The 14710-nt window shown below is 47.1% G+C and overlaps 1 protein-coding gene across 1 annotated transcript in view; it reads left to right on the top strand.

Annotated features, from left to right (window-relative positions):
- Positions 1-14710, top strand: part of LOC134908924 (cytochrome P450 2C5-like) — a 194809-nt gene that overhangs the window by 82636 nt on the left and 97463 nt on the right. The window contains exon 3 of the mRNA XM_063915177.1: positions 11141-11303. Within this exon, the coding sequence (XP_063771247.1) occupies positions 11141-11303 (163 nt within the window). The remainder of the gene's footprint in view (positions 1-11140; positions 11304-14710) is intronic.

Below are 14710 nucleotides of genomic sequence, written 5' to 3' on the forward strand. Positions count from 1 at the left end.
ACCAATCCGCAACGCTGCTGGTGCCTGTGTCAAGTTGTCAGCCAATGTCTGTTCACCAGCGGGTATAAATATCCTGTCCCAGCACCCAGGAAGTTGTCAGTGCTTCAATTGTCTTTACAGTGATTCCAGTCTACAGCTCCACTAGAGACTCTCCTGTGATTACTCCCTGCAGTACAGCCTGACTCCCTGTGTCCATACTCTGCGGTGCAGTCTGCTTCTCCTGTGATAACCCTCTGTGGTGCAGTCTGCTTCTCCTGTGATAACTCTCTGTGGTGCAGCCTGCTTTCTCCTGTGATAACTCTCTGCGGTGCAGCCTGCCTCTCCTATGATGACTCTCTGCGGTGCAGTCTGACTGTCCTGCTATTTGCACCCGGTGTCGGCAGAGTATATGCTTTGGCTAACAGTAGCTATTCTCCAGTGGAACTCTGTACACATTGTTTTCAGTATTCAACTCTACAGTTACATGCTATTCCTGCGATCTCTAGCATCATTCTTATATTTCTTCAACGTTCTCAAGCATCATTAAACACCTTCAACTTCGTTTCAAGTTCTGGTGTCAAACCAGTTGAAGTCCAGAGACTCTCTTCATGTTTATTGTTCTGTTTCACCTTACATGACTTTTATTATTTAATAAAAACCTTAAAGTCACTTCCAGTTGTCGTGGTCACGCCTTTGGGCATTGGTGCTGCAGCTCCTGCACATGTCTAGGAGTCCCATCTCACCTCCTAAGGTTCATTACCCATCAGCCCCTACAACTGAGGCTTTCCGCTACTAACACCAGCCCTCAGTTGTGACAAGTACAGATGTATCCACCGTTATCTTGAGTAGTTTTCTGCGCCTAGTCACAACATGACTTATTAGCATAAACCCTTCAGCTATTGGGGGTAATTCCAAGTTGATCGCAGCAGGAAATTTTTTAGCAGTTGGGCAAAACCATGTGCACTGCAGGGGGGGCAGATATAACATTTGCAGAGAGAGTTAGATTTGGTTGGGTTATTTTGTTTCTGTGCAGGGTAAATACTGGCTGCTTTATTTTTACACTGCAATTTAGATTGCAGATTTAACTCGCCACACCCAAATCTATCTCTCTCTGCACATGTTAAATCTGCCTCCCCTGCAGTGCACATGGTTTTGCCCAACTGCTAACAAAAATCCTGCTGCGATCAACTTGGAATTACCCCCATTGTTTTCAGCTGCAATAAAATACAGAGAACAATACAGCAGGGGATTAAGTCTGACTGGCCTGTCACAGTTAATCCTATTAACCGTCAAGATAAATGTGGATACATCTGTACCTGAGATCTCCGCTGCAGTTGATGGCTCCTGCCAGTCACGACTCCTTGCTGCTTGCTGCAGGGCTCTGAATCTGCCTCCCATATGGCTGCTGGACTGAATGGCAGGTCTCCTGAGGTGCGGCACCTCACTCGTCCGGTGGCACACGGACTCCTCCTCTTCAGCGATGGTCCAACATCAACAGTTCGGCCGGGCGGCTGCTTGGAATTGAAGACTCAGCTGGGCGTTTCAAGGTACAACTCATGCAATCGCTGCACCATCTTTCAACATCAGCCCGCATTCCAATCCAGAAGTACCACCTCCCAGAGTCATCTCCGTCTTCTGTGTCCTGAAGTGGCTGGACTGGTTGTGATAAGCGATGAGTAGGAAGTGGGCTTGCTCTCTTGGTACTACAATCTGATGGATGGGCTGGTGGGTCCCAGGATGTGTGGATGACAAGTCCTTGTTGAAGGTTCAGGCGATCACGGTGTCTCAATAGTTTGACCAGCTCTTGATCTACATTGACTCTCTGTACTCTGGTCAGCTGACCATTCCGGCGGAGAAGATCTTTGAGGTTCCAGGTCACCGTATTCTCCTTCTGGATCAGTTCCCAATCAACTCCCAATGCATCTTGAGGACTGGGTTCAGTTGAGGGGTCTGTGGCTATGGCAAAAGGGTCGGAGATGACAATAGCTCTTTGCTCCATAGGAGCCTTGAAGACCGAGGTCTAACATCTTTGACCCAGTCTCGCTCTTCTACCTCGATGTCCGCATGGGCAGGCAGGACAGGGCATCCGCATTGCCATTGCATTTCCCACTGCGATACGTCACTGTGTAGCGAAAGTTCGCAAGGCTTGGCAGCCATCTCTGCTCCATTGCTCCCAGCCAGGCTGTGGACAGGTGGGCCAAGGGGTTGTTGTCGGTGACAATTCCGAAAGGGGTGGTGGCCAAGTAGTTTTTGAACTTCTCTGTCACGACCCAGATCGGTGCAAACAGTTCCAGCTTGAATGTGCTGTAGTTTTAATTATTACATTCCGTCTTCCTGAGGCCCTGACTGGCATAGGCAATCACCCTTTCCCGGCCATTCTGTACTTGCGATAGCACAGTTCCCAGGCTGTGGTGGCTGGCATTGGTATAGACCTGGAAGGGCTTCTTGTAGTCAGGGTAGGCCAGGAGGGGTGCCTCGACCAGTGACCGCTTAAGCTGTTCAAAAGATGCTTGGTGGTCTTCTGTCCATGCGACCACTGCTGTTCTTCACCTCTCTTGGCCCAACTTGTCACGCAGGAGTTCATGTGCCGCCACTTTGGCGAAGTTTTCGATGAACTGCTGGTAGTATCCGATGAACCACAGGAAGCTGCATACATCTTTGACGGTTCTTGGTACTTGCCAGTCGCGCACAATGCCAATCTTCTCTGGGTCCAGCTTCATCTCCTTGGTGCTCACGATGTGCCCGAGGTACTGCACCTTTGGCTTCAGGAGGTGGCATTTGGACGGCTTCAACTTCAGGCCACATCGAGTCAGCTGTATGAACACTTCCTCCAGGTGTTTCAGATGGTCCTCGTATGTCTTCGAGAAGATGATGACGTCATCGAGATACAAGAGGACCAACTCAAAGTTCCTGTTGCCAAAACAGTGCTCCATGACCTTCTTAAAGGTGGCAGAAGCATTGTAGAGTCTGAACTGCATTTGATCAAATTCGAACAGGCCCATGGGGGTGGTAAATGCTGTTTTCTCCCAATCTTCTGGGGCCATCGGGATCTGCCAGTACCCGCTGGTCAAATCCAAGGTTAAGAAGAAGTAGACGGTGGTCTTCAGGACAGTCAGGGACTCCTTGATCCGAGGCAGTAGATATGCGTCCTTGTGGGTGACTGCATTCAACCTCCTGTAATCAATGCAAAAGCGAATGCTGCTGTCCTTCTTCTTGACAGTGACCAGTGGGGCAGCCCATGGGCTATGGCTCTCCTTGATCACGCCGGCCTCTTGCATCTCACTGATCAGGGTTCGTACCAGCTGGATAATGGCCAGTGGGAGTGTCCTATGTCTCTCCTTGATTGGCGGGCTCGTTCCAGTGGGAATGTGGTGTTCCACCCCTTCCAAGTTGATGTTGGCTGAAGGCCCCAGCATTCCTGCACACAACTTGGATAACACCCTCTTATTGACTCTCTGGAGTATCTGCATCTCCGATTTGAATCTCGTTCCACCAGGAGGTGCCCGTAGTGATTAGGCTAGATTGGCCGACCACAGTTCCCTGTCGAGTTCCAGGCACAGTTTCTCCCAGCACATCTTGGAACTCAACCAGTACCACCCTGGCACTGGGCAGTTCCGAAACAGCCGGATCGGGTAACTGTGTGGGTTCAACAACCGGACTGGAACTCTTCTACGTTCCACTTTCGCCAGCGTTCTGGCCCCTGCAAATGGCTGCTGTCCATCAGGGTCACAGGCTTCGATGATGGCATTATAATCCCACCCACCTGGGCCGATCCTGGCCTTACACCATATCATGTGCTCGGCATTGGATCGCAGTATACCCACCTCTCCTTTGGGGTTAGTGAACTATTTGTGTCCATTAAGCAAATGCACTGTCTGGTGCATTGTATTCCGTTCTCGCAGGGCTGCAGACCTCATCTTGATTCTGAGAACCTCCACCAGCTCGTCTGGACAATTTAGCAAGTTTATCCCCAAGATGACAGGGGGTAGGTGTTCGTTGCAGGAGGTCGTGATCAAACAGCCTTGGTGTTCTAGCTGTGCCTTGCCAATAGTTAAGTCGGCCTCCCAGTAGCCGCAGAACTGGATTGGGTGCCCATTGCTGGCCAGTAAGCTTATCCAGGTGGTAGGTGGTGTCACGATCTTGCTCTCCTTCCAGTGTCTTCGGAACTTGGTGAGCTGAATAGTTGTGACCTGGGATCCGGTATCCAAGAGAGCTGCCATTTCCACTTTATTGACCCTTCTCTTCAAGTGGGGACACTTGCCAATGTATTGTGGCCACCACTCATGTGCCAATGGACCTACTTGCAGGGTTCTTCCCGAGGGTTGGTCCCTCGCCTCGGGGTCCCATTGTTTAAAGGCTCATTTTAACATTCGCGTTTGATATCTCCAGTCAACTTGCACTCAACTTGCAATGTCGACAGATGGGCCTTCCCTGAGCATTGAACTGATTGGTAGGGTGTCGTCCTGAGCCCCACGGGATATCCCATTGTCGTCTGCTTCTTCCACCTCAGTCGCGGCACCATCCTCCGCGTTTAGTCTCGGCCTGTTCCAGACGTATATCTTGGATCTCCTTCATCATCTCCATTACGGCACTGGTGAGAGCCCCGATCGGATCTTGGTTGGTTTAAACTTGCTGCATGACAATTCTTTTAGACTTTCTGGGTTCGGGCATCAAACACAGTTGCGTCCCATATTCCGTGTCTGTGTTCTGAATCAACCCCAGTATGTCCAGTGTGGTTCTTGGAATTCAGGAAAGGTGCAGGTGGGTTTCTGTCATCTCTACATCCTCAGCTATGCCCTTGTTGCTTTGCTTCTGGCCCCTTCAATATACAGGTCAGTCAATGTTCTGCAAAAGCCTGATGAGGGGAATGACCTGACTCAAGCTGGCAGTGTCTGAACTGACTTCATGTGTGGCAAGTTCGAAGGGTTGGAGAACCTTGCACAAGATGGAAATCATTCTCCACTGCACTTAAGTCCGGGGCATTCCCCCTCCTTTGCCTATATTGTAGGTAGATGTAGAGACTTGAATGGCCTTTTGCTGCTTCTCCATCCTCTGAAGCATATATACTGTTGAATTCCACCTCGTTACCACCTCTTGCTTCAGGTGATAGCAGGACAGGTTCAGGAGTGTTTGCTGGTGCTCCAGTCTTCGGCAAGCAGTCGCTGAATGTTAAAAGTGGCCCGCAATTTTTCGGGCCACCGACACCATCTCCTGCATGCCCCTGTTGATTTTCAAAAAATTCTCCACCACCAAATTAATTGTATGTGCAAAACATGGGACGTGCTGGAATTTGCCCAGATGTAATGCACGCACAATATTGGTGGCATTGTCAGATATCACAAATCCCCAGGAGAGTCTAAATGGGTTAAGCCATTGTGTGATGATGTCCCTTAGTTTCCATAAGAGGTTGTCAGCAGTGTGCCTCTTACGGAAATCAGTGATACACAGCGTAGCCTGCCTTGGAATGAGTTGGCATTTGTGAGATGCTGGTGCCGCTGCTGTTGTTGCTGCTGCAGAAGACAATACATCTACCCAGTGGGCTGTCAAAGTCATGTAGTCTTAGTTTGCCCTACTCCACTTGTCCACATGTCCGTGGTTAAGTGGACAGTGGGTACAATCGCATTTTTCAGGACACTGAGGACACTTTTCTTAATGTCCCTGTACAGTCCAGAAATCGTTTGCCTAGTGAAGTGGAATCTAGATGGGATTTGGTACTGGGGACACAGTACATCCATCAACTGCCTAAATCCCACTGCACTAATGGCAGATACTGGATGCACATCTAACACCACCATTGTTGTTATGGCCTCAGTTATCCGCTTTGCAACAGGATGACTGCTGTCATATTTCATCTTCCTTGCAAAGGACTGTTGGACAATCAATTGCTTAGTTGAAGTAGTACAAGTGGTCTTCTGACTTCCCCTCTGGGATGACAATCAACTCACAGTAGCAACAACAGCAGCAGTAGGTGTACCACTGAAGAATGCTCTGGAGGAATCCCGGATAGGAAAGGACTCATCAGTCATGCCAGTGACATGGCTTGCAGGTCTACTTCCTGACTGAGGAGGAAATTGACGTTGAGGGAGTTGGTGGTGTGGATTGCAGGAGCTTGGCTACAACAGGAAAAAGGGATTTAGGTGTCAGTGGACTGCTTACGCTGTTACCCAAAGTTTCTGAACTTGAAAAATAATTTATGATTAATGCGCTTCAGGTTATGTATAAGAAAGGATGTTCCTAGGTGGTTAACGTCCTTACCCCTACTTATTATGGATTGACAAAGGCAACAGATGATTTGAAACCTGTTGTTGGGTGGTGGCTTTTTTGGTATTTTACCCAGGCATGACAATGGGCTTTTTCATCCCATGGCCAACAACTGTCTCCACTGGGGCCTTATTCAAACAAACCACATCACCATCAGAATCCTCATCATCAACTTCCTCCTCAGTGCCAGCTACACCAATATCCTCCTCATCCTGGTGTACTTCTACAGTAACATACTCATTCTCAATATCAGCAATTGGACTGGCGGAGCTCAACCCAGCACTTGCAGGGGGTGTGCAAATGGTGGTAAGAGCCTCCTCCTCCCATACAGTCAGGAAGGTCAGGCCTAGACATTGCAACCACAGACACATTTGGACTCCCCTTGGAGATTTGTGATATCTCTAAACGCACAGGGTTTTTTTTTCCCTGTGCTTTAACAAGCCTAATTTTTTAAAATTTTTGAGAGGGAGGAGGGCTTCCATCCTCATGAGAAGCTGAACCATTAGTCATGAACATAGGCCAAGGCCTTAGCCTTTCCTTGCTACTTCGTGTCGTTAATGGCATATTTCCAATTTTACGTTTCTCATCAGATAATTTCTTTTTTTTCTGATTATTCATTTTTGCTTCTTGGATTTCACATGCCCTCTATGACATTAGGCATCGGCCTTAGCAGACGACGTTGATGGAATTGCTTGGTCAATGTCATGACTGGTGGCAGCAGCAGTAACCGAAAGTGGTTCCTAATCTTTCACTATTTCCCCCCCAAATGTCTGTTCTCCATTTCATAGGACAGCACCCCCTTTATTTTTACAGCACACCTGCATTTTAACAACACCCCTGTAAATTTATAGTATACAAGACAGGGCTAGTGTAATTTTATTTTAACAGAACCACTGTATTTGGGCCAGTGTACATTTATTTTCACACCACCCCTGTATTTTTACAGCGTACAGGACAGAACCAGTGTACTTTTATTTTAAAAACAACACCCCTGTATTTTTACAGCATACAGGACAGGGCCAGTGTACTATTATTTTAACAACAGCACCCCTGTATTTTTACAGCATACAGGACAAGGCCAGCACCCCTGTATTTGAACAACACTCCTGTAATTTTACAGTGTACAAGACAGGGCCAGTGTAATTTCATTTTGTCAGCACCCCTGTATTTAGCCAGTGTACTTTTATTTTAAAAACAGCACCTCTGTATTTTTACAGCATACAGGACAGGGCAAGTGTACTTTTATTTTAGCAGCACCCCTGTATTTTAACAGCACCCCTGCATTTTTTACGGCATACAGGACAAGGCCAGCACCCCTGTATTTGAACAACACTCCTGTAATTTTACAGTGTACAAGACAGGGCCAGTGTAATTTTATTTTGTCAGCACCCCTGTATTTAGCCAGTGTACTTTTATTTTAACAACAGCACCCTTGTATTTTTACAGCATACAGGACAGGGCCAGTGTACTTTTATTTTAGCAGCACCCCTGTATTTTAACAGCACCCCTGATTTTTTACAGCATACAGGACAAGGCCAGCACCCTGTATTTTTACAGCATACAGGACAATTCCCCTGCAAAGCAGTGACAGGACAGTAACACCCATGTACAGCTGCAGCACCCCTAACAGCACATGACACCAGTGACAGGACAGCACCCCTAACAGCACAGGGACACCACAGTGACAGGACAACACCACTACAGTGCACACACTAACCCCACCCGACGCCACCACCCACAGAGAAACAGAGGTCTGTCGCCTTCACTCTCCATGTCCGACATTGAAATGGAGCCACACGCGGCTCTTTATATGGAATCTAAAACTCGTGAAAATCCAGCAGCAGGATGATGATGTTTTGCCTCGTTCTGGGATCCGAATCTGGTGGGAAGATCTGTGCCAGATTCTGTTCCCGGCTCGGATCGTGAATTTTGGAGGGGTTCGGATCTCTGAGATCTGAACCCGCTCATTTCTATTTTAAATATTGGTATTTATGTGAGAACTCTGTTAAATGTTGTGTGAATTGATCTTGACACATAGAAGCAATGTTTAGTCAAGGGGGTATATTTACTAAGGTCCCGATTTTGACCGAGATGCCGTTTTTTCATCAAAGTGTCATCTCGGTAATTTACTAAACTCAAATCACGGCAGTGATGAGGGCATTCGTAATTTTTGGGTAGTCCATGAAAATAATTACGAATGAATACACCATCGGTCAAAACGCGGCTGTTTAAGTATGAATCTCGGTCATTTACTAAGAAGTGCAAAGCAAAAAAAAATAAAACACTGCCGTGAAAAATTACAACTCGTAAAAAAGTGCTAAAAAAAACAGACCTGCTTTTTTAATCCGTGATTGTATAGGCATGCAGGGATCCATGAGATCCGTGCATGTATATCAGTGGGAAGGGGTGGGAAAGTGGTTATTTTCTTAAAAAAAATTGCGTGGGGTCCCCCCTCCTAAGCATAACCAGCCTCGGGCTCTTTGAGCCGATCCTGGTTGCAGAAATATGGGGGAAAAATTGACAGGGGTTCCCCCATATTTAAGCAACCAGCATCGGGCTCTGCGCCTGGTCCTGGTTCCAAAAATACGGGGGACAAAAAGAGTAGGGGTCCCCCGTATTTTTAAAACCAGCACCGGGCTTCACTAGCTGGACAGATAATGCCACAGCCGGGGGTCACTTTTATATAGTGCCCTGCGGCAGTGGCATCAAAAATCCAACTAGTCACCCCTGGCCGGGGTACCCTGGGGGAGTGGGGACCCCTTCAATCAAGGGGTCCCCCCCCCAGCCACCCAAGGGCCAGGGGTGAAGCCCGAGGCTGTCCCCCCCATCCAATTGGCTGCAGATGGGGGGCTGATAGCCTTTTGTGAAAATGAAAAGATATTGTTTTTAGTAGCAGTACTACAAGGCCCAGCAAGCCTCCCCCGCATGCTGGTACTTGGAGAACCACAAGTACCAGCATGCGGCGGAAAAACGGGCCCGCTGGTACCTGTAGTACTACTACTAAAAAAATACCCCAAAAAAGACAAGACACACACACCTTGAAAGTAAAGATTTATTACATACATCCACACAAACATACAAACATACTTACCTTATGTTCACACGCAGGTCGGTCCTCTTCTCCAGTAGAATCCAAGGGGTACCTGTTGAATAAATTAGACTCACCAGCTCCAGGGTCCCAGGCTCCTCGTAGCATCCATTTGTAATCCACGTACTTGAATAAAATAAAAAAACGGACACCCGAGCCACGCACTGAAAGGGGACCCATGTTTGCACATGGGTCCCCTTTCCCCGAATGCCAGAAACCCACTCTGACTTCTGTCTAAGTGGGTTTCTTCAGCCAATCAGGGAGCGCCACGTTGTGGCACCCTCCTGATCGGCTGTGTGCTCCTGTACTGACTGACAGGCGGCACACGGCAGTGTTACAATGTAGCGCCTATGCGCTCCATTGTAACCAATGGTGGGAACTTTCTGCTCAGCGGTGAGGTCACTTTCGGTCAACCGCAGGGCAGAAAGTTCCCACCATTGGTTACAATGGAGCGCATAGGCGCTACATTGTAACACTGCCGCGTGCTGCCTGTCAGTCAGTACAAGAGCACACAGCCGATCAGGAGGGTGCCACAACGTGGCGCTCCCTGATTGGCTGAAGAAACCCACTTAGACAGAAGTCAGAGTGGGTTTCTGGCAGTCGGGGAAAGGGGACCCATGTGCAAACATGGGTCCCCTTTCAGTGCGTGGCTCGGGTGTCCGTGTTTTTATTTTATTCAAGTACGTGGATTACAAATGGATGCTACGAGGAGCCTGGGACCCTGGAGCTGGTGAGTCTAATTTATTCAACAGGTACCCCTTGGATTCTACTGGAGAAGAGGACCGACCTGCGTGTGAACATAAGGTAAGTATGTTTGTATGTTTGTGTGGATGTATGTAATAAATCTTTACTTTCAAGGTGTGTGTGTCTTGTCTTTTTTTGGGTATTTTTTTAGTAGTAGTACTACAGGTACCAGCGGGCCCGTTTTTCCGCCGCATGCTGGTACTTGTGGTTCTCCAAGTACCAGCATGCGGGGGAGGCTTGCTGGGCCTTGTAGTACTGCTACTAAAAACAATATCTTTTCATTTTCACAAAAAGCTATCAGCCCCCCATCCGCAGCCAATTGGATGGGGGGGACAGCCTCGGGCTTCACCCCTGGCCTTTGGGTGGCTGGGGGGGGACCCCTTGATTGAAGGGGTCCCCACTCCCCCAGGGTACCCCGGCCAGGGGTGACTAGTTGGATTTTTGATGCCACGGCCGCAGGGCACTATATAAAAGTGACCCCCGGCTGTGGCATTATCGGTCCAGCTAGTGGAGCCCGGTGCTGGTTTTACAAATACAGGGGACCCCTACTCTTTTTGTCCCCCGTATTTTTGGAACCAGGACCAGGCGCAGAGCCCGATGCTGGTTGCTTAAATATGGGGGAACCCATGTCATTTTTTTCCCCATATTTCTGCAACCAGGATCGGCTCAAAGAGCCCGAGGCTGGTTATGCTTAGGAGGGGGGACCCCACGCAATTTTTTTTAAAGTTTTACAGTGTTTATTTAAAAAAAAAAAAAATTAACCCCAGCACGGATCACACAGATCCGGCCGAGATTCATTTTGAAAAAGTCGGCAGTGTTTTGCTAATCACTGCCGTAAAAAACAGAAAAAAAAACCGAATGACATCGACATCGGAAAACCCAAAAAGGCAAAATACGGCAGCTTAGTAAATTAGACGTAATCAATTCAAAAAGTTGCAATTTTACACTGTCGATGTCATTCGTGATTGAACTTTGACCTTTTTCCGAAAATTACGAATGTTAGTAAATATACCCCAAGGAATCAGATTTTTACAGAAAATTAATAAATGTTCTTATGTGGATTTGCAGCTTTCAGAGAAGTACGGCTCAGTGTACAGTCTACAGGTAGGAGAGGAGAAAATGGTCATCCTGACCGGATATGAGACGGTGAAAGATGCCCTGGTAAACCATGCAGATGAGTTTTCTGCAAGAACAGTGGTGCCAATTTTCCATGACATAACTAAAGGACACGGTAACCATTATTGTATAATTCATACTATTACTATTATTATGGTATGTAGTTAAAATCACAGCACTCAGTATCCCATTAGAATGTGACAGCGGCATCATGAATCCTGACAGATTCCGATAATATGTAGGCTTAGGATAGCATTAGGCACTAGGGAGATGGTTAGGGCAAAGCTGGCCCTAGGAATAGGCAAGCTAGGCAAATGCCTACTGCATTTGGAATGCCTGGGGGCACAAGCAGCTACTGCTGATTAAAAGGCTATGCAGCATGCCTATATTCTGTGTGAGACTGTGGCTCTATCTGCATAGGAAATGTATTACTAATGTGAGGTATTATGTGTATAAGCTGTACTACAGTACTTTGTGTCATAATATACAGAAAGGGCATTACTGTGTGGTCTAATGTGAATAACGAGCAATATGGTGTGGTGTAATGGGTACTACTGTGTGATGTTACGTGAATAAGAGACACTATTGCATGATACAGTATTATGTGAATAAAGTTGCATTACTGTTTGGCGTAATTTCAACTGGGGGTATTATTGTGTGGCCATGCCTCTTCCCAGCAAGAACACTCACTGTTTTGGGCTGCGCACCGAATGTGCACACTGTTCCTATTTAAAATATAGGTGGTAGGAGCACCAAAATGAGGAATGCTATGGGTGAGGGGTGATGGTGCTGGGAAAGGGGTACAGGGTCAGATACAGAACTTGCATCTGTGCAAGGGGGCACCAGCCAAAATCTTGCCTAGGACATCATATTGGTTAGGGACGGTTCTGGGTTAGGGTCATGTTGCAGGATGGGGCAGATAGGGTTAGGCTGCGGGAGGTGGCAGTTAGGGTTGGTATCCGGACTCCAGGTCGACAACAAAAAGGTGGACACACTTTAGGTCGATGCCAATTGGTCGACACACCTTAGGTCGACATGGACAAAAGGTCGAAATGGACAAAATGTTGAAAGGAACAAGGTCGACATGAGTTTTTCATGATTTTTTTCTTTTTGGAACGTTTTCATACATAACGATCCACGTGGACTACGATTGGAACGGTAATCTGTGCCGAGCAAAGCAAAGGCACCATGCCCGAAGCATGGCGAGCGAAGCGAGCCATGCGAGGGGACGCGGTGCACTAATTGGGGTTCCCGGTCACTCTACGAAGAAAACTACACCAAAAAAACATAAAAAACTCATGTTGACCTTTTTCCATGTCGACCTTGTTCATGTCGACCTTTTGTCCATGTCGACCTAAGGTGTGTCGACCAATTGGCGTCGACCTAAAGTGTGTTGACCTTTTTGTTGTTGACCTGGAATCCCAGACCCGTTAGGGTTAGGCTGTGTGATGGATGTGTTAGGCTCAGGGTGGGGTTAGGTGAGGGCTAAGGTTAATATACTTACCAAAATACATCTGAATTTCACACATTGGAATGCCGCTACCAGCATTCTGTGCGCCAGGATATCGGCACACACAATAATACCTATTATTATAGGCATATATAGGCATTTGTTTGCTTTTTCATATACTATAGATAGATACAGTAGATAGATAATATTAATAATATTTTTATTTTCTTATTTTTGTTATTGTTGAAATTATTATAATAATTATTATTATTATTAGTATTATTAATTAAATACTTCTAGTTGGCTCCACTTCCCAATGGTAGCAGTAAATGGGTGTCCTTTCTCTAACCCCCTGTACCATATTGTCAGTACACATACAGTACACCTGGGGGTCCAATATGGCTATTTTCGCAAATCAGAGACGTACAGTACTAAAGGGAAAATCGCTGGTGAAACATGACTTAGCACTCCAATAGATGGCAATACATCGTCAGACAAAGCAATGTATCCTTTACATGGACAGAAATACAAATCCTGGATTCACTAAGAACCGTGTTTGCACTAGCATCGCTAGCGGGATCTGAGGACCGCACCTGGTGTCACCCTCCAATGGGGTGACACCAAAGTGCTGGCTCCTCCTCAATGCCTGTGAGTCTAGGTGCAACGCCCGGCTTATGTCATTGAGGAGGAGCCAGCAGTGCATTGAGATCTGGGGACAGCAGAATCTCTGGGAATGCTGGACACACTCCTAAAGTGATAAAAATGGGGGCATGTTTGGGACCATGCCCTCTTCTCATGAGACCCCTTTTTTGTTGTGCGGACCTTCCTTGCACTTGGGGGTAAGCGGAGACGTTGGCCATATGATCTTTGCTGGTTTGGGTGTTTTATACAGTAAATAAAGGGTTATATTTTAAAGAAGAAAAATTATGTGGGGTCCCCCCAAAAGTGTAAAGGGCCTTGAACCTCTGAGCCCAGTCTGGTATTGGAAAATCATGGAAAAGATCAGCGTGGGGTGACCCTTCCTCTAGCAGGAAGACACACACTATGAGGTCCATTATGTCATTCTGCCATCACGTAAAACACCTCCAAACTGGTCAGCTCAGGCTTTGAATTCCATTGAAAGTAGGGTCCCCCCAATAAAGGGTTCCCCCCACCTACTGAACTCCCAGACCTGGGCTGAAAGCCTGGGACTATCCCATGTATCCCTGGTGGCGGTAGATATCGTGTTAATGGTGTAAAATAATGAACATGGGCCCTCATTCCGAGTTGATCGGTCGCAAGGCGAATTTAGCAGAGTTACACGCGCTAAGCCGCCGCCTACTGGGAGTGAATCTTAGCTTCTTAAAATTGCGACCGATGTATTCGCAATATTGCGATTACTAACTACTTAGCAGTTTCAGAGTAGCTTCAGACTTACTCTGCCTGTGCGATCAGTTCAGTGCTTGTTGTTCCTGGTTGACGTCACAAACACACCCAGCGTTCGCCCAGGCACTCCCACCGTTTCTCCGGCCACTCCTGCGTTTTTTCCGGAAACGGTAGCGTTTTCAGCCACACGCCCCTGAAACGCCGTGTTTCCGCCCAGTAACACCCATTTCCTGTCAATCACATTACGTTCGCCGGAGCGATGAAAAAGCCGTGAGTAAAATTACTTTCTACATAGCAAAGTTACTTGGCGCAGTCGCAGTGCGAACATTGCGCATGCGTACTAAGCGGATTTTCATTGCGATGCGATAAAAAATACCGAGCGAACAACTCGGAATGAGGGCCTTTGTTATTTGTAGTGGAAGTACAGTCTCCAGCAAGTCTATTCCAGAATGCCGGCACTTGAAGAATCTCAATTGCCGGCATGCCCAGACATTAAGTTCCTTCTGTTACCTGTAGTTCCACTGTAAAAAAAATACATTAAAATGATAGTATATACAAACACCAACTTTTTTAACCCTTTATTAAGTACACACTCACACATGTTTACCTACTTCTTAGTTCTGCTTGGTCTCCTTGCTACTTCTGAGTAACCCAGGATTTTGGTTATATAAAAAAATGCAGTCATCTGATACAAAACAGTCATGCTA

Source organism: Pseudophryne corroboree, chromosome 4 (assembly GCF_028390025.1).
Source record: "Pseudophryne corroboree isolate aPseCor3 chromosome 4, aPseCor3.hap2, whole genome shotgun sequence".
Classification (NCBI taxonomy): domain Eukaryota; kingdom Metazoa; phylum Chordata; class Amphibia; order Anura; family Myobatrachidae; genus Pseudophryne; species Pseudophryne corroboree.